General features: G+C 42.2%; 1 protein-coding gene across 6 annotated transcripts in view; it reads left to right on the forward strand.

Annotated features, from left to right (window-relative positions):
* Positions 1–20,512, forward strand: part of HECW1 (HECT, C2 and WW domain containing E3 ubiquitin protein ligase 1) — a 264,830-nt gene that overhangs the window by 173,431 nt on the left and 70,887 nt on the right. For all 6 annotated transcript variants that reach the window (XM_039548885.1, XM_039548883.1, XM_039548881.1 and 3 more), the window contains 4 exons: positions 11,316–11,458; positions 13,439–13,539; positions 14,837–16,204; positions 19,623–19,724. In XM_039548885.1, coding sequence (XP_039404819.1) covers positions 11,316–11,458; positions 13,439–13,539; positions 14,837–16,204; positions 19,623–19,724 — 1,714 coding nt within the window. The remainder of the gene's footprint in view (positions 1–11,315; positions 11,459–13,438; positions 13,540–14,836; positions 16,205–19,622; positions 19,725–20,512) is intronic.

Genomic DNA, 20,512 nt, shown 5'->3' on the forward strand with positions numbered 1-20,512 from the left:
CAAGTTATTCTGACTTAAACCTATTCTTCCATTGCTCTGATTTGCAGTACTTTGTACAAGGGGACATAAGGAAATGGAAATGTCTTATAGATGAGGAGTAGCAAGTGACAATCTGACACTTGCAGCAGGGATCTCTGTAGAGGTGAAAGAGCCCTCACACTGAGAATTTTTGCTGAGACAAGTTAAAGCCCAGGTGCTATCTTCTCCTGATAGAGAGACATCATTTTGAACATGTTTCTGTATGTTTTCACATGCTCTTCAGAAACATCTGTAACGTTAAAAAAGTGAGTGCCTGGAAACCACATGGCACTGGACAGCTTGACTCTACAGTCCCGGGTTAGGCAGGTATTGCCCTGCCAGTCCAGACAGTTGCAAAAGCACAAAGGGTAAATAGTCCTATCATGCTGATTGGAGGTAAAATGCAAAGAAAATCTCAGAAGGAAGTGCCCATTTCCCAAATCTTGTGTACATGTAGTAGAATTGAGAAGGGTGGATGCTTATCTTCTAATTTAGATAGTGGAAAAATAATGACACTGTTCCCATATTGTTTCATATTGAAACAATGTGTCTGCTGTCACATTGTTTGGAAAAAGCTTCTTTAAAAAGATTTACTTTTTCAAAAATCAGTGAAGTGATACACAGTTCAGACAAGTAATAGATAAAGCACAGTGGTTTAAAAATTAGTTCGCATACCTCCAACTGGATTGGAAATTCTATGGTTTGGCTGATAAAGTACTTCAGGTTTCTGGACTTTACCTTAGACATATTTATGGTATTTCTTTCTTAACTATGTGTTGTGATCCAGTTTAAACCCAGAAGACCAAAGAAAATTACGTCTCTGTGTGTAAAACGGAAAGAACTTTGAAGGTTCAAAATATACCCAAAAACGAGATTAAAACCAAACGAGGTTTGATGTTGGTGCCAAAAAAATTGATATATTGTATTAATAGTAAAAGAGGCAAAGAGAGAAAAAGAAAGAAAGAAATAGAGAAAGAAGGGGGGGGGGGGGGGGTGGCACAGGGAGAGGTGACAGGGGTTAGGTGGAAGCATATCACCCATCCAGGAGTCCCAATGGCATCTCGTTGCTCCCCTCCATCTAGTCTGCTGGTGGTGAGGGTGCCCTGCCGCCGAAGAGTACAGAATCCTGTGGATTAATACCCGCTTTGGGCAGGTGGGAACACCCAGGTGCCTCCCCTGCAGGGGGCCAGTTTGACACGGTCCCTTGCAAGACTCTGGATTTGTTGCATCATCTGTGGTGCAGGGTCTGGGGACCCCTTAGGGGGGCCTTTGATGGGCCGTGACACCCCCTCTGTCCTTCACATGGATGCGGCTTTTTCCCTGGGTGAAGGGTCCCTCAGCTGGGCTCCTCTGCACGGTGGAGGATGGGCGGTCACTGCGCCTCTCACCAGAGGCTTTTCCAGCACACACCCAAAGCCTCTCTCCCCCCACTCTTTGGTGGAGGGTGTGTTCGAGCCTGGCAGCTGATAGCCCTGGGGCCGTGAGCTCCACTGCTGAGGTGTTAAGCCTGTGCTTTGTGACTGTCCCCAGCCCTGAGTTTTACGTTATCTTCATCAGCGGGCCCAGGGCCTCTCAGAGCCCTGTCCAGGGTGTGGTAGTCTTCTCTGCAGCTTTTGTAATACAGTTTTAAAAGTTTTTCATGAAAATGTTTAAGTCATAAATGAAAATATTTCAGTCTGACACTATGGCAACTTGAGCAGACCGTTTCCTCAGTTTTTGTTTTATTTACTGGTGAGTGGAAAGAGAACTCTGAAGAATGGCCAGTGAGATGACTATAGAAATTGGCTGATGCAACCACTCAGCATATTTTAAGTAGTAGGAAGCGTCATCTGTTAAATGACGCATTGAATTTCAACTCCAATAATCTAACTGTGGAGGAGTAGATTGCCTTAAAGTGGGAGCCCACTACTAGGTTAAAAACAATCTCAACTTCCTGCAGAAACAATTCCAGCTTCTTTCACTCCTTGTTTCTTTGCCTCAGCTTTTACAAATACTGTTAAATTATAGTTGAGACAAGAGTGTTTGGGATGGCTGCCTTATCACTCTGAAGAGAGCCACATTTCACTGGTGAATGAATTGATGCAAATAAGCAGAGAGCAAGAGCACTTAACAAATAGCAGTTAGTATGACAGACCTGATACACATATTTACAGTATTTTCAGCTGTGTAACTTATGCTTTCTGCACCTCAGATACCTCACAACCTTTCAAAAATATTTCACTTGAATAATTTCTCACGTAAGCTGTCTCTTGAGATTACTGATGCAAAATCAGAAGAAGGAAGCACTGAGGGACTTGAATGCCAGCGAGAGGTGGTTTGGGGAGAGAAGGCTTCTGTAGTGCAGGCCATCCTCAGTGATAGAAGCATTGGGTTTGGATGCTGCCTGCAGGAATGCCAAGATGCAACTGGCTGACTGAGTGCTGGTCTGTGACTGCTTTTCTTAATGCAGAGTTATAACTTGAGCACTGATTCTGTGATCCCGAATGCTGAACTGGTGTGTGATAGACCACCCAGCAGTTCCAGGACTGAAGAACACTTTGCCAAAGTAGTCAGGTCAGGCAATAAGGGGTTTGCATTAACTCTCTGTGTCTCTAGAGGCTTTATGTTGGCTGATACAACAGGTGCTACCTGATGTAGCACAAACCTAGAGTCATACAAGCAGGGGATACTTGAGCAAAGCTGAGTCTTTCCAGAACAGAGTAAACCCATTGAAGGTATTTTAGTGTATTTGAATCAACAGTATGAATTTAAACTGAAGTGTGGGTTATATGTGATCTGATTTTGATATAGTATTCAGAACAGTAGAACGCTGACAATCCTACCGTGGCCTCACAGAATCATTCCGTAATTTCAACAGAAGTCCAAAACAAAAGCAACAGAAACATCACATTGATTGAGCTCCTTATTGTTTAATCTGGATAAGCTTTTCCCCCTTCTGCTGGCAAATACAAAAGAATATGCTGCAGAACCTTGGAGGCCTTCACACCTAAGCATAAAAACAATATATAGGTGAAGTAAAATCCAGATCCTGAATTTAGTATGAGTTTCACCAAAGGTGTCATCAGGACTGAGTAAAGCCTTGCAGTGGTAGGTTCACTGTGTAACATTTCTAAACACATGCACAGGTAAAGAGTAAAAACAGACAAGCTGTAACTTTACAGCTATGGATTTTAATATCTGTTGATGATTGAAGTGTGAAAGCCCATGACAACTTTAGCTTCTTCAGGAATGAGTTATGGTGTGAAAAATCATCTCGATTTTTTTTTAAGACATTATTCTTCTAGAACAGCATTTTACTTGCAGCTTCTGCACCTGGAAGACTATCAGTCTTGCTAGCTTTGTATACTAGTGCTGATAAGTGTCTTCAAATATTTTCAGTCTTTGCTGTGCTAATAAATTTGTAGACAATTCTGAGATGAATCTGAGGGAGAAATACAGAAAGCAAATTTGCTGAAGGCCCTAGCTGACTTTGAAGGAGTTCAGTGGAAAGGATTGAATGAGACTTTAGAACATCAAAATGTATTTATGTGCACCCCTTTTATGGTAGGGAAAAAAAACCCAACAATTGTGCCATGCCAGAATAAAGAACTGCATTGGTTTTGGCCCCCTGCAGTCCCTGCTGTGTTCCAGCAATCTCTCACAGTAGGCGTAGGCATGTCCCCACCCTTGGCAACAGTGGAGCTCTGCTTTTGGCATTACTGACTCTGCAGTATTTTGTCTTGTCACTAAGGAGTACTGTAGAAAGCTTAAGAAACGGGAATTCTTGATGAGCTTATCCAGCTGTTGGTGTAAGTAGTGTTATATGGGAAGGTAGTGACGTGTAGAGGAGGTTTTTGAATGGAGAACAGAGTAATACAGATGTAGAGTGGCATGTGCATTAAGACTGTAATTGTTTCACTGGAGTATTTGAAACAAAACTCACTAATGAAATATTCAACTGAAAGAATAAATTTGTCTTCATCCATCAAATGTAATTCACAGCCTTTTAAGATTTACTTCTGCTTGTATCATCCCTGTACATGATGGATATCACAAATAAATTTTATTTTTAATTCTATTGCTTATTCAACTCCAAATTGAGAGCCCAATTCTTCCTGTCGCCAGTGTATAATTTATCTACCTTTATTATACTGACTTTATTATACTGTCTACCAGTTGTTATACTGACTGTTTTTAGAGAATTTGGCTTGCCCATAACTTGTCTAATTGGTGCTAATGGACATACTCTGCTCATTTTGACAACTTCCTTGATAGTGCTATTGAGTCACTGGGATCCATCTGTATTCAGGGATGCAAACAACTTTGGTAAAAATAAAACATGGAAGTGAATCATCACCAGTATCTGGCTTTCTATGAAAACTATTCCAAGCTCTGGAAGTGGTTCTGTTATCTCATAAATGGCTATAGATGCATTCTGCCAGGTCAGCATTAGCACAGGCCTTTGTTCTTTACCTTATATGTCATGCATTAAGGTCCCCCCAAGATCTGTTCACGTTAATTAAATTAATCATCTGTGTCTGTAAAACCATTGTTGGGTCTGGAAGCAAATAGGCGCTGAAAAGTAGGTTACTATCTGAAATTCCTACAGTGTTTACAGATCGTGCTTGAAGATGGCAGCAGTAACGTGAAATCAGATTTACATTTAGATCATTGAGATGGTGTGAGAATATGAATGTCTCAGCTGATTCTAGGTAGTTTTGATTCTGATTTGTGTCTCTTGTGAGAGTTAATCTGCAGGAGGCAGCTGTGTAAAATCTGTGTAAATGAGAGGAGAATCCTAATGACTTATTACTGACCAGAGCCCAGATTGATGATACACTGTTTAACCCAAGAAGACTTAATATGTTAATATGTTGCTGTGATTTTCTTTATCATGACACTTTTGCTCTTTCCTCGCCCTCCATTTCTGTATTTCTATGGAAATAATTAATTACAGCTTGTTGATTCTTGGTGCCTGAGAAAATATCAGCTAAAGCTTTTCCATTGGCAGGGACATTTTAAGGATGAGCCTGGTACAGATTCTCCATGTCTAATAATATGTTATAATGCTGCAGCTCTTCTCTTAGTGAGGAGTTAAAAGGATCTCTCTCTCCTGTCCTACTCCCTCTTTGCATTAAATGTGTGGGAACAAAGCAGTCATTGCATCTCTCGGCACTTTAATAAGTGGGACAGGCATTGACAAATGGATGAAGTAGGGAAAGTAGAGAGGTGTAATGACTTTGCATCTAGAGCAAATCTGTTTCCTCCTAGTCATCATAATTCCAGGGAGATGCAATCACACCCTAAAAAGGAAATAATTGAAGAAGACACTGGGAAAATAATGCACATACTAACTTGTTCTGTTGAACATGGTTCTTAACAATTCACTGGGTCCATCTATAATAGTAGTTGTGTTCCATTCAAGAGATCTGTTTCAAAGCAAATCTCCTGCTCCCCCCCTAAAGACACCACTTGACAGTCCTGAAGTGCATGAACTCAGTTACTGTCAACAGAAGGGAAGCGAACAGGGGTGCACCAGGAGCGCACCGAGTGCTTTTCAGACAATAAATGGGAGTTCAATCCAGGGCACCAGCCTGGAGACACTTTATGGTAAAACCCTTGCAACATGTCTGGATGTGGTAATCACGTGCACAGCACCAGCTGCTTTGCTCTCCAGATCTCCAGATTTATTGTACCATAAATCTTCCTAATGCAGACATGGCCAAGGTATTCCAGAGGTTAGGAAACATCAGCCTCCACAAGGCCTCCATTCTGCAGCTCACAAGTGCTATTTTTCCTGAGTGTACCAGGGATCTTCAGTCATTCCTTGTGTTCAGACTTTCTGATTGCAACTTCTTTTTAGGAATACACCTGACAGACAACCATTTCCTCTAACAGTCCTAGTATATTTCTAAAGGAAAATAAAAAGGTTTTCCCCTCTGGATGTCTGTACTCTTTTCCAAAGCCTCTAACTCTGGGGGTTTTTCAGTCTGGGATTCTTCCAGACGCAAGGGCAGCTGGTTCACTACTTCCTCCTTTCAGTGGAGGACCTCCTCATCTTTCCTATAAAGGAAAGCCTTTGCATCCCTAGCAGGTAAGGATCAGATACCACAGTGACAAGATGGGGTCAGAGGCTCTTTCTAGGGCCAGGCCCTCTATGAAAAACAGGTTATTCCTAACGGCATTTGGTTCTGCTGAGGCAGTCTGCCTTCTCCTCTGTGGAGTGTGCTGTGTCAAGTATCATCTCAAGTTCTAAGAGTTGTCTTGCATCAAGTTGGTGTGATAGACAGGGCAATGCACTGTGCTCATGCAACACTGTAGGTAATTACTGGCTTGAGCTAATCAGAGAATAGAGATTTAACTTCTTGTTTGTTATCTGTTTTTCCACTGACTGCTGTAGATCATACATAAATTTGGGGTCTGCCCATTACTTGCAAGAATTTTGTTCCCTAAATTTTATACAATGCATTTTACTTGAATTTTGGTTGTGGATCAAGTGAAAACAAGTTCTAGTAATTACTTAAATAAATTGTTGTGAATTGTTTTTTACAGATGTCCTGTTGTCTGCTGTTATCCAAATGAATACATAATCAGTCACTAGACAAAGTTTTGTTCTTGGGCTTTAGACTTGAAACTGCAGCTCTTCTGGTAGATGAGTTAGCACCTGTGTTGAAATCCATTACTTCCTTGGAGATTTGTTTTAATTCAAGTAAAAGAAAGGCTCAGACAGAGTCACAGACCACTTACATGAAGCCATTGTCAAGTTTGGTGGACCTCTGAACAGCTGGAGAGGCTAAAACTTTGGAACAAGTTAAATTGTGACAGCAGAATTTAAAAACTCCCAGAAATTATACTTTCACTTTGTTTTTTGACTGTGAAAAAAAAGCCCACTTATGTAAACTTCAGTGTACTCTTCTACAGTTAGTCTCAGTGTAAAATTTAGTTTAATGTCTTTGGATTCCAGCAGGTTCCATGAAGTTCTTGACCAGTCTTGCAGGGTTTGAACTAGTGGTTGTGATTCAAAGAACTTAAACTTTCATGGGGAAAAACGAAAACAAGCAATGAACTGGCTCACAAAGTGAGCTGTGGCCCAAATGAAAATATACAGGGTAAAGATTGCTGGTTTAGAGTGTGAAAGAAAATATCCAGTAGTCAATGCCAGCTGAGAAAGATGAAAGAATCTGGCTTGAAGTAATGACTGTCCAAAAAATGAGAAGTCTTTTAAAAATAATATACTTGGGCTCCATATGCTAAAGTTTTTGTATTCTTGTTTTTCCTTTGCAACTATGAGTGTTATACTTTCTTCAGTGTGAAAGCTGAACTTCTGAGTTAATTCTGTAACACTAGGAGTTGCAATAATAGGAAAAGTTCCAAATAACAGAGGACTTACAGTAAAAATTGTAATAGTAACATCAAAAAATGTCAGCAGACTTGTTCTTAAAATGCAGCTCTTTTACTTGTCAATGGTGACGTTTCTGGGCATGTGTTAGAAGCCACATCAAACTTCCCTCCTCCTCAACAGTTGATTTTTATCTCTGTTGTGATTTTGCAGCCTCCCTTTTTTCACCCCTCCTTGGGATGAATTATTAATCACAACATCCCTGAGTGTGAACCCAAGGTACTGCAGAATTTATAATCAGTGTTGGGTTTTTGTTTGTTTGTTTGGGGTTTGGGGGGTTTGATGAGGTTGTTTTGTTTTCCTTTGTTTGGGATTTTCAGTTTGATTTTTTTTTTTAAGCTTATATATGAAGCTTGTGCTGTCATTTTCACAAACTGGCCATTACTGTGTGATAATTTGCAAATATTAGTCAAGGAAAGGATTTAATTTATTTTATCAGTAATATATTACTACTTAAGGTTAGTTATGTTGCATAAGACCATGAAACACAGAGTCCTTTCTCTTCCAGATAGACATGATAGTAGAGGCCAAACAGGATAGGAAAGGCCAAGGCTTTGAACAGTGGAAGTGCAATCAATATTTTGTGGCTGAGGTACAGGGTCTGGGACTTGTCAGAAAAGATGGTGAAGGAAGAGAGGGAAACTAGGATTTGATGGTGATTTGCTTCCACATCCAAATATTGCATTCCAATCATTAAATATCACAAGAAGCATGTTTTCAAAGGTGTTTGGTGGTTTTTGAAAATGCATTTGTAAGTCTCTGAGTTCTCAAACCAAGGTGTTTGTCTGGGATCCATTTTTTCAGAGGGCTAGAGGCCCATTTGCTCTACAAACAAGCATTCCTTTTGGCTTTTCAGTGTGAATGGTGTGAGCCTGAGGCACCTGCAGTCAGAGATTGCCTTAGAAAAATCTTGCCCAACAAGACTTAGACTAGATGAGAGCAACAGCAGGAGCAAGTGCTTAGCTAATGGAAAACTGAATTATGTAAAATTATCACTGTTTTGCAAACTGTGTCCAAACCCATTTCAGTGAGTTCACTTTTGATCTCGAACCACAGCTGCCTCCAAATGGCAAAGCCTTTGAGCTCTGCCACAGGACACTTCTGCTCTTAAAGGCTTAATTGTGTTTCCAAAATGCTGCTGGTATTATGCATGAGAGCATCCTCCTAGAGGAGACATTTGGGAACTGTGATCATGGACCAGGGCCTGGTCCCAGGGCAGTCTTAGTATCCTAAAATGCAATGGGTTGGCAGGTGATGAAATCAGAACACAACTGGATTTTACAATTTGTATGGAATATCCTGGTGTTTGCATGTCTTGAAGCATAGCTATTCAAGGAAAAGGGACATTTTCTTTGGCTGATTCCAATACATCTTGCTCTTTGGGTCCATACTCTCTGCTCAGGTCCTAATTATTACTCTGGAAAAGGTCAATATGTTTCCTATTCAAGGAAGGAGCTGTCAGGCTTGGTTCCATGTGATACTATGAAAATAAATTTCCATGTAGATTCTGATTTGCTTCAGAGCTGCAAGACAATATATAATTGACATCAGATCGTTAAACGTATGTTTTACTTTTCACTTGTGGGCAGTTTGCTCTTTACCTGTGTATGTGCATGCTGCACCTCACAGAGATTTTTACAATATAGGAGTCAGCACCACAATAATGAAGAATTCATTAAATGGCAAATGGCTGTATGTTACAATAATTCATTTAAAAGTTAATTCCCCTCTTCTGCTTTCAAGTGTCATGAAGTAGCAGTTACTCAAGATTTTTAGCAGGTGAAACAGTAATAGTAAGAAAACTTATTTTAAGGCAACTTTCAGTATACATGGGGAATTCAGGTTCTCCTGTTTGGTGCATTTATCTTAATTGGTAGCCTGTTGAAAAGTTGTAGAAGAAAACAAAAAGAAAATAACACTTTCGCTCTTGCTTGAATTGTACTTCTCTGATTATTTGCATTTTTGCAGGGTGTGATTAACAGAATATCCCGCTCATGTTGGTTTCACTTGAAGCTGTTTAAACGAAGCATGTCTGAATTAGATCATGATTCAATAGAGCAAGTGATTTAGGGCTTTAACTCCAGGCCTTGATAGCCCAGAGAATGATTTTGTTGTGAAGATTGGGTTTGGCAGGGGGAAAGCTAGAAAAATCTTTTTATCCATCTCAATATTCACTTACTACAGAAGTTGTCTTCCAGATCAATACTGACCTCTCAGTTAGGTGAACAGTGGCTTGACAGTTTTCCTACTACTGTGCACCACAGCACAAATGTTCTTTTTTGATTGATGATATTCTAGTAGTAGCGGATGTTTGGAAAAATTATTGTGACCTGTGTCACCAGCCCCATGCCTGTACGGAATTAGGCAGTCTTGGAGAAAGCAAGGCCAAGTTACCTAATATATTTGCTTTTCACTACTTGTCTTGGTTTGAAAGACAGGTGTCTGCTAAGGAAGGCAGGAGCCTCCCTTGGAATGGCAGATATGACCCCCCTTCCCTCCGAGTTGTTATAATTTTGAAATCAAGGGGGTTTTACACAAAGATATGGGAAATAGGAATAACAGTTCTTTATTATTATATATCTATATGTGTATAACAAGTCAAACAAGCAACAATAACTATGGCAGCAACAGCAAACAATCACAAACCCAGTCCCAGCCTTCTCGGCTGTCAGGCCCTTTCCCCTCGGGTGCAGTTCCGCTCGCAGCCGGCAGGGGCGCTGGCGGCTCCCGGTGAGCAGGGCAGGTGCGATGGTTCCCCCGCGGCTGCAGGGGGCGCTCCGGAGCGAGCTCGGGGAGCACGCGGCACCGGTGCCCCGGGATCCCGGGAAGGGATGGGACAAAGGCTTCACAAACCCCTGCGCAGCTGATCCCGGTGTCCGGCCGGACCCTCGGGAACAGCAGGCTGGAACAGCAGGCTGGGACGGGAGGGACGAGCACAAATCCCGGGTGGCAGACGCAATGTATCCAAACGGGGAACCCCGCAGAGGTCTGGGCAGGCAGGTCGAACAGGGCTACAACGCAGCGAAGGCTCAAAGCAACGGCGGGGGCAGGGCGGCCACAGCCCGGCTCCCAGCGGGGCAGGGAAGGTGGGCTTGGAATCCTGGGGTTTCTCTTGCAGAAGGAAAAAAGCAGCCGAAGAAAGCAGCCTCTCTCTCTGTCCAAACGCCAGGACCGACTGTCCACACACCCAGGTGAAACAAAAGAGTAGCCAGATGCAGCCCTCCCCCAATGGCTAGGTCTTTTTTTTTTCTTAAGTACCCAGCAATTTGTCCCCGTAGCAACACGTATGGGGAAAATTCCTTTAACAGAAAAAAACTCCAGGAGAGCTCCTAAAACCCCAACACTACTATTTTTAAATTGAGCTTTGGGATATCTAGACATCTCCAGGTGCCCTAATGCTCCCCTGCTTGTTCCTATAACCTAAAATATCGCTCTCCTTATTCCTATCCCAGATTTGCATGCACAAAGTCTCTAAAAGCTTACTGAAACATTGCTTACAAATAAATCAATGTTTTTATGACCAGACCACCTGAGACAGCAGTCAACACGTTTCAATGCACTTGGTAACAGGAGCAGTTTTAGATGGTACTGTTCCTATTTTTCTCAGTATTGTTTGTGACAGTAGCCTGTGCCATGGCTTGCCTTCTGGTTGAGTTCATTGTGAGTCTGTGGCATGAACCTGGTTAGGAGACTGATCAAGATAAATAGTATTTTCAGAGTTCTTCCTTTCTGAGCTGGGGCAGAGATGAACAACAAATGGAGATACTTCAAAACAATCTATCTGAAAAGAGTGATCATGTATCCTTCACCTCACTACATCCTCACTTCTCTGTGCTGAGGTGTGCCTCACCCCTGAAGTACTCTGTGTTGCTGTGGCCCGGCCACCAGCTTATTGTTCTGTACCCTTCCTTTCTTTCAGCAATTCAGCTTTGTCTCCCTGCCCACGGATGTCCTGGAAATAGAAGTTAAAGACAAATTTGCAAAGAGCCGACCGATCATCAAACGTTTTCTGGGAAAACTCTCTATGCCGGTTCAGCGCCTCTTGGAAAGACATGCCATAGGGTAAATTTTGCTGCTTACGTTGTTAAACTAGTGCTTTGCTGTTCTGAAGTCCCTGATGATATATCATTATTGTGATATAATGATGTTGAGGGGAAGTTATTAAACTGATAGTTGTCTGATAAATGGTGTTGGTCTTAATTAGAATTTATAGGACTATGGACCAGACAGAATTCCCTCTATAACCCTATGGATGGCATTTAGAAAAGTGAGAGCTGGCATTTAGGAAAGAATACTTTTTTGTGTATCATGGCTGCAAATTTGGAGAGTGCAATATTTTCAATTTGAATATTCTTTTAATGTTATCAGCAGGCTGGTTTCAGGGAATTACTATGGGCTAAAATCATGCCAGATCTGTTCCTCCTCTTTTTAACCTCAGGAAAGGGGAAATATTATAAAAATATGTATGTGGCATGTTGTAACTAATGCTTTCTGACCCTACCCTGCTGCCAAGGAACAACCTTGAGCTCACAAGCGCTGCCCTGCTTCCTCATTGCATGAAAGTCCTGGGACAAAATAACACAAACCAATTTAAGGGAGATGGATAGTAATCAGACAAAGCCAAAAAGCTGGCTCTAAGCCTGTAATGTTCAGACCTTGAAGAGCAAGGAGAAAAAGAACTATCTTCTGAGGAAAGCATACGCAATGCAGTTTCCAAGGAGGCATTTCTGAAAATTGGATCTCGATTCAGCAGAACAGCGGGAAGATGAGCTTGTTGGAAGTGTTTTTGAACAGCTGGTTCAGAAACTGGCTGTGATATTGACAGCTGAATCTACCAGAAGGGACTAAGATAACTCCCTGTTTCACAAGTAGAGAAGATAGAGTAGCTTTTTAGAAACCAGATGGATATGAACAGCTTGGGGAAGGTAGAACCCTGTAACTGGTATCACTGGCTTTCCTCTGTATGAGAAGATTTCTCATCATCTTCTGATTATAACTTCCTATTTTACTTCCTTGTTGTAAACACTGTCTATCTAAGGATATACTTTGCCAAGAGCAGTGCCTCCAACCTGCACTAGATCTGGCTCAGTTTTAATACCATAGTGGCATTTAAATCTCAGGCAAGCTCAGTGAGAAGTATGCACACAAGTTCAGAGAGGTCATATGCAAATCTTGAGGTCGTCTCATTTATGTGAGTTTCTAATGCATGTGAAACTGTGCTAGCAAGTATATTTGGCCCAACTGGAAGTGAACTATGTTTCTTCAAAAGATGTATAAATATTACTACTTAGTGAATCCTTTACACTCAAGAAATGCTTTGCAAAGATTGATTCAGCCTCATTGTGGGCAGCTGGGAAGTTAATCTCTTCTATAGTTTCATTCTGTTCTGAGGGGTGGATGAAGTGTGGCAAAGGGAGGGACCTGCACAAGGACAGAATGGAGTCATTGATCAACCTTGTCAGGAAGGTGTTCTCCTGATATTTCAGCTTCATAGAGGTAAGAGGGGTGGAAAGAGATGAAGAGCAGTCACTCAGCCAGTTTAGAGAGAGAAGGTGGTATGCGGGGACTGGCCTGCACAGGGTTTTGTAAATAAGAACAGGAAAACTGAATTTTATTCACATGGTGAAGGGAAGAAAGTACAGCAATGCGAGGTTTTACGGAAAGGTAGATGGTCAGATCTGCAGAGTAGCAAAGTGTTGTTGCAGTAGCTGAAGTGGGAGTTGTTTGCTTCCCATGTCAATATTTTCATACCCATACTGCAGAAGTTTCATTCCTACCATTCTCTCTATATTTATACATATGTGCTCATGTATCCCAGCACCCTGTCTTACTCACTTACTCAGCTGTTCCATTGTAATTGAAGACATTGTCCTCTCCTCTGCCATTCGTTCTCTCGTATGCAAGTCAACATGCCCTCATGGCTGGGTTGAATAGCCTTTATGTATTTTATTATGTATTTTTGTAGGACGCAGCAGATTTATCTATGCACAATAGACATAGGGTAGGTTATAGTCTATTGTGACAATATTTGTTTTCTTTCAGGGACAGGGTTGTAAGCTACACTCTGGGTCGCAGACTTCCTACAGATCATGTCAGTGGCCAGCTGCAGTTCCGATTTGAGATAACTTCTTCCATCCATCCAGGTAATTCTCAGTCTTAACCCATCATTTATCTAGATTTCTAGAAATTTTTTTGTTTTGGTTTAGGGTTTTTGGGGGTTTTTCTTCTTGTTTGCATTCTTTCTCTTCAGAAATCTTAATTCATTCCTGGCTGCTCTGGAACTTTAGGTACAGTCATGAGCAAAGGGACATGCATAAAATCCCCCATCACAAGATGCACTGTGAGTCACAATTTCTTCCCTGTTTCCCCTTAGGATAGAGCTACTGGTGTCTCATATTCCCCTGTTCTTGGCTGCTCCAAATACTCCACCACGTCACTGGGAGAAAAGAGGGTGGAAAACTAAAGTCTCATCTGCTTCTCTATCACCTGCCCTAGTGAAAGTGCTATATGGGCTGTGATATGTAGAGTCATCTGCATTTGAACACTTCATAAGTAAATATGGAGAATGTAACAATAAAGACGATTAGAAAATTTCTCAATTTGATTATTTTTAATGAAAAAATAAAAGGTAAAACAAAAAATAACTCCATGTTCCACTTCTTCCCTCCCTTTTGGTTTGGTTTTGGTTCATGTTCTCTTGTAGTTATTTGGAAGTGATTGTCATGATGGTCTAAGGTTGAACCTTGGTTTTTGTGTCACAGTCTCAATAGCATTTCTCAGGGACTTTTTGCCTCATGGGTTCTCTGAGATCTCTGCTACACTTTGTCAAGCCAACAGCAGCTGCGTTAGTGGCTGGAAATCATTGCTTTTCACTTGCTGGAAAACCCTGATATCTGTCTTTTGATTATTTGGATGGCATGAAAGAGCCCTGGTTTTTTGACATCTGAGAGGAGGTGGTACAGATGAGGATCACATCAAGGGATATTTTGGGGGAAGTTTTCACCTTTCAGGGGTTAAAGGCAAACGCAGTTTTTATGTTTTCTGTTGCGGAGTCTTGGCAGCTTCAGTGTGACAAGAAGAATGTCATTAAAACCTCAGGGAAGACTTCCCATATTCCCGTAATATTTCCTCTGATGCCAGTTTGGCTCAAAGAGGAGTTTCAAGAAGGTGTTACCTTCAGGTTATGCTGCAAGGAGGCAGGGTGCTGCATACAGGTTATCACCATGACTAAACTCGTGATTAAATCCACTGTGCAAAGACTGCCTAGCAAAAAACCTCAGCGCTTCTGGGTAGTTGTTCAGTTGCCCACTCATTTCACACTGTATTTTATGCTTTTAATTTTCTCAAATTGCTGGGGACGCTTGTGCCCCCACAGCCAACCCTCTGGTTCAGTCAACACTTGTTAAAAGAGTAAGTAATTTCTTTTCCTGTCTCATACAGATGATGAAGAGGTCTCCATTAGTGCAGATCCTGAGCCAGCTGACCTCCCGGAAAGCCCTGTGAACAACCCCACAGAGGAAAGCCTCGGTGAGCCTCCATGCATCAACACAGTGACCTCAGAAAGTGCAGCTCCAGAACAGCTAAATGGATACAGTGTGAACAGTGTCGATAGCCCAGGGGCTGTCAAACCACCTGGGGAAGTCAACCAGAACAGCTTAAATGAAGAGCTAGCAGGAGATGGGGAGGTTGATGCGGTGCCAGTTCCTGAGCCCTTGGAATCCGTCCCAGGAGAAGTGCTGCCTTCTTTGAGTGCTACGGACCTCATGGAGCAGTCGGATCTGATGGCTTGCGTGTCTCCTCCTGAGACTGAAGTTAGGGAAAATAACGAAGTCAATTCTGGTATTCAGGGAGATGGTGGAGTCTTGACCAGCATAGAAACAGTAGATACTGATGAGGTGAGTGCAGATGTGCATGCTGGCAAAGACCTAGAGAAGAGTCAGGAAGAAGAAGAAGGGGCTTCAGCCCAGGAGGAAGAAGACAAGCTACAACTGAGGACCACAGCAAAGAGGAAAAACAGGCCGTGCTCCCTGCCTGTGTCTGAACTTGAGACAGTCATAGCTTCAGCTTGCGGTGAGCCGGAGACCCCTCGCACACACTACATACGGATCCACAACCTGCTCCACAGCCTGCCCTCGGCACAGATGAGCAGCGATGGAGAGGAAGAGCAAGATGGTGGCAATGGCAGGGAGAATGATGAGGAGTCTACTGTCAAGGAGGTGCTGGATAAGGAGGTGGTCAGTGAGAGTGAGACCATGGCAGCGGAGCCTCCTCTGGAAAATGAGGCTGAAGAGAACTTCAGCCAGAGCACAGTGCCTCCTGGGACCTTGGATGAGCAACTCTCTGACTTGAATGATGGGCTGTTGGATGGGGAAGCCCCCAGGACAGGAAGTGAGAGCGAGTCAAGCTCCAGGCCCAATGGTGACAACGAATGTGAGGCGTGCGACACCTCCTGCTACAGCCCCTCCTGCTACAGCACCTCCTGCTACAGCACCTCCTGCTACAGCACTTCGTGCTACAGCACCTCCTGCTACGACAGTAACAATCGCTTCTCCAGCCATACGCGCTTCTCCTCTGTCGACAGCGCAAAGATTTCTGAGAGCACAGTCTTCTCCTCACAGGATGATGATGAGGAGGAGAACAGTGCTTTTGAGTCAGTGCCAGATTCAGTGCAGAGCCCTGAGCTGGACAGGGAGCAAGTGGATGGCTCCTCCCAGTGGCCAGATGAACTAGTAGCTCATGGTGGGAATCCACAGAGAGCCACAGAGGGTCTAGACACCCCAGTAGCAGGTCCAAGCAGCAGAAGAGAAGGTTAGATTCTGAGAACTGATGTGCTGGGCAACGCTGATTATCTAGATGTCACAGAAGGCATCAGATAATTGAGGTTTCAGATAGCTCACAGTTTATTTTTTATAAACTCTGGGGCTGTGAGCTGGGCCAGATATCAGGGAGGGTTGGATAACTTAGCCTGTCCTTAAAAATCCCAGCAAAACCAACTAAATCAGGTGGGGATCCCTATATATGGATTACTGTAGAAATACATGCATCATTATAAAATCAAGATTAGCTACTGTACTTATGTGGCAGATCAGCATTATCACATCCACCGACTCATTCCTTTTTTCGTGGGATTTTTCCATATCACATATCTGATGTGCCGCCATGTCTCTGATAGTGAGAGGACCAGCTTGTGCTTGTCAAAGGGCAGATATGCCAGTTTGCACCAGATAAAGGTCTGGGCCAGTTTCTGTAAATGTTTGTTAGCCATATATAATCATAAGCTCTTACAAATGCAATTTTCAAGCCCTGTTTGTTCCAATTCCCCAAGTGTCAAACAAATGTGCCTCAGATGTCACAGATCATAGGGCAACTCAGCAGAGGTTTATACTTTTTCTTAGATACTTTGGAAATTTAACTACATTAAATAAACTTCTCACCTCCCTATCCTTCCCTAGAGATAGAATATACTTTTTTTTTTTTTTTTTTTTTTTTTTTTTTTTTTTTTTTGGTCTTTGTAATTTAGGTACTATTTTTTCCAATTCCTTCACAATTACATTAAGTCCTTCCCTTTGGTAACTCCTTTCATGTTGTATGCAGTTACATGAAGAAGGGGAGATGATCACTCCTCTCTTCTTCAGCTAGTGTTTCATTTTTATCCAGCTGAAGTAAAGGACTCAGCTGCAGGAGTATGCAGCAAGGTCAAGAGGTAGTCTTTGCATTCCCTAATTCTGAGTCATCTGCCTCCCTCTATAAGTGACACCAAATTAAAATGGCAGCAAAAGGATAACCTATTTGGGTATCACTGTGGAACTCCAATTAAAGCATTCGCCTGTGTTTTCCTTCTCCATTCCCAATTTATTTACTCGCACCTTCCTTTGCCACAGACCCCACCCCTGCAGAAAAACAGGTGTAAGGGTGTCCTTACACACCAGCCTGTGTAAATATTTTGTAGATGGCTGGGACTAGGGAATTATTGAGTCTGTAGAGCAGAACCTAGCACAAATAATTAAATTTTCAGAAGTACACAGGCATAGAAACCCAGCTTCCTTCCTCACAGGCAAGAGCCTTTGCTTGTGAACAGCGTTGACGTGCAAGTATACCTAAGGGGGCATGAGCAGGTGTATGTGTGAGACCATACTTACAGATTTGATGGTTATTTTGGGCTGTGTGAGCTTTTGATAGGGGATGTGGTGGGAAGGGTGTCTTCTGCATGTGGATTCAGTGCAGCACCAAGACTTGAGCCTCCATAAAGGGCACTGCAGTGTCCATGGTGTCTTTGCCTTGTTTAGCTAAGCGTGTGTCTGAAGGGCAGCCCAGCTCTTGGCACTCCCTTGGGTGTCACCGGGGGTGCCTCAGTCAATGTGCACGTTGCTTCATGACTTGGCAGCTGTTACAAATACAGTAGATGGGGTCACCTCCACCCACTCCAGGTGACTGACACTACCATGCTTCCACTGGCTTGGCTAGGGGAGAGTCAATTGTGGTGAGGTAAGTAAAGAAACATAGACGGGTGATCTGGTAGTCGGTGCTACAACACCTGTAGTAACAGCACAGTTTTTAAGGCTGTGAGAGATGGACTTCTAGCACTGAGTCATAAACTTATGTAACTCTCCTGTCTGTTCAAAACATGCAGCAGATACATCTGTGAGATACGCCTATACACAAGTGGTTTAATGAAGACATTTAACAGGCCATACAGTATCATCAGAGCACCTAGAAGAGGGAGTATTTTTGTCTAAGTTTTTCTCATTTCTTGGTGGTGTGAGGTTTTTTTACAGTTTTATACAAAATTGGCTTCTGCCTTCTAGCTGTTGGTTGTTTTAAGAAAAAAACCACATACTTAATTTTTTTGGGTAATTTTTTTTTTTACATCTGATTGGTGTATGTTTGGGGTTTTTTACAAAATGTTCATTCTTAGGCTGTTAAGATTCTAACATTAAAGGGAGCTAAACCTGCTAGTACACAGTGAGTTTGGCTTAGCATTCCCAACATCACCAGAGCCATTCCGCTTGCTATATCTTTTTCCCTAAGCTACATCTTTCTGATGTATATAAATATTATGTTTATGCAATTTGGAGTGTATCTGTATTAACAAGCCTTCCTGGAGCTGGAGGTTATAGTCAAAAACTGTTACCACACAATATGAAAATATGTCCATTAGTAGGATAAATAGTCCTGGTTTCTAAGAGTTTAAAGACAAGCCAAGAAGGAATCTTTGTTCTGGAACCTGTGAAGTTTTAGCATGTTAAGTCTAAGATAAGGAATGCTTTTTCATCCCTACTAGAACTTCTTAGGTTCTTAAAGGATTCTATAAGCATTGACTTGATCTTAAGTTACTTGGTCCTCTCAACAGAACGTGAGTTTGGACATGTACTTAGGTTTCATTTATTTCATATTTAGGTATGGCAGGGCAGTTGGAACTAGATGATCTTTAAGGTCCATTCCAACCCAAGCCATTCTGTGATTCTATATATGGACATATATACAATGTTAGTGTTTAAAAACTTCCTCTGCACTGTATTCTGTGTGACTGTCTTTCTTCTGCTTCGTCTTTCCCTCTTCTCTATCTCAGGTCTTCCTTCCTTATCTCAGATCCTGACTGTATCTCACTATCTTTTGTCCTTCTCTTCTACCACCTGTCTCCTACCTGTTTCTGGTCCTTCTCTCATTCTCCCTCCTTCAACCCAACATGGACTCTTTGAATTTTGAAAAATACCTATAGAAGGGCATGATCTTCTGTTTTGCAGAGACTGCAAAATCCTGCCATTACAGTCCACAGAGGCAGCCACTGATCTTTTTGAAAAGCAGAAAAAGATCCAAGGCAGCTTTTAGCCTTGTATTCCACTGATGGGATGAATTAAAAGTTGGAACCAGGATTTTGCATGTTCCTGCCAGTTGCTGCAGAAGCTTGACTATGGTTGTACATGAACAGTTTCTCTCAGAGATCAAGCCTGATTCTTCTATCGCTTACACTTGTGTGTCTGTGAGTCCAGAATTTGGCCTATAGTAGTTTAGCATTGACTCAAGAGACTTGACTGCATTATTTTAATACTTCTTTTCCATATGAGATGCTATTAAAGTAGTGCCTGGAAATAGGAATACCCAGAGATGCTAGTACATCAGGTTAACCTATTTTTAAAATAATCACTTGTTTTACAGTAGCACATTTTTTGAACCACATTGTGAAAACAGTGAATGACTGTCAATGTCTTGAATATCTTGTCCATAGGTGATTGTCCTTTACTCCATAATTCTCAGCCAGTCAGCCAGCTTCCTTCTCTGAGGCCTGACCATCATCACTACCCAACTATCGATGAGCCTCTTCCACCAAGTAAGCTTTAGTTTTTTATTTTATTGCATTTTTTCAGCTTTTCCTGTTAACTCAAACAGTCTAGAGGTCAGTATGTCTTCCTAAAGAGCCCCGTCTGTTCTGTATATACATTCTCCAGAACCCAAGCAATATGCCTTTTTGTTTCCCTTATTTGATCCTGACTTCAAATGTTGTCATGTTGTTTTGGACAAGCCCGTAATGTCCCTCTCTGCCTTGGTCCGTCTTCTTCCCTGAAATGAAAATATTATTCCCTGTTTCCAGTGTGTTCAGACTTGAATGATTGGGATCTGTCAGTTGTTCTAGAAGCCTTACCATAAGGCTTTCTGGGTGGTGTATCAGCAAAGTACTCTGATTTTTCTGTAACGTTTGTCTCCAGGTTTTCTGTAACCAACTTCAAAGATGGTTTGGGATGGCAGTCCCTGTGGTCTGTCAGGTCTGCATGCGGGTCCAGCAGCAGCCCTTTCACAGTGAGGATACTCCTGGGACAGACAGGTCCAAATCTGAACCAAACCAGCAGAAGTTGGGAAAAGGCAGCTCATGTAAAATGGTCTTGTTTTACTGTCTTTGGATTTGATAATCAGTGAATTTTATGTTCGTTATGAACTGTAGTGGAGTCTACACTTGCAGTGAATAAAAGTGAGAGGGTTTTAAATAGCATGATTGATTAGCAGCCTGGTAATACGGGATTTTTGCCACCAAAGCAACTGCTAGAGTCGTTTTTACTTGTCTTTGTAGCCTTTCCCTCGTGTATTCCCGGAGGATTACACTGCTTTTTGCACTGGCGTTCG

Source organism: Corvus cornix, chromosome 2 (genome assembly GCF_000738735.6).
Source record: "Corvus cornix cornix isolate S_Up_H32 chromosome 2, ASM73873v5, whole genome shotgun sequence".
Classification (NCBI taxonomy): Eukaryota; Metazoa; Chordata; class Aves; order Passeriformes; family Corvidae; genus Corvus; species Corvus cornix.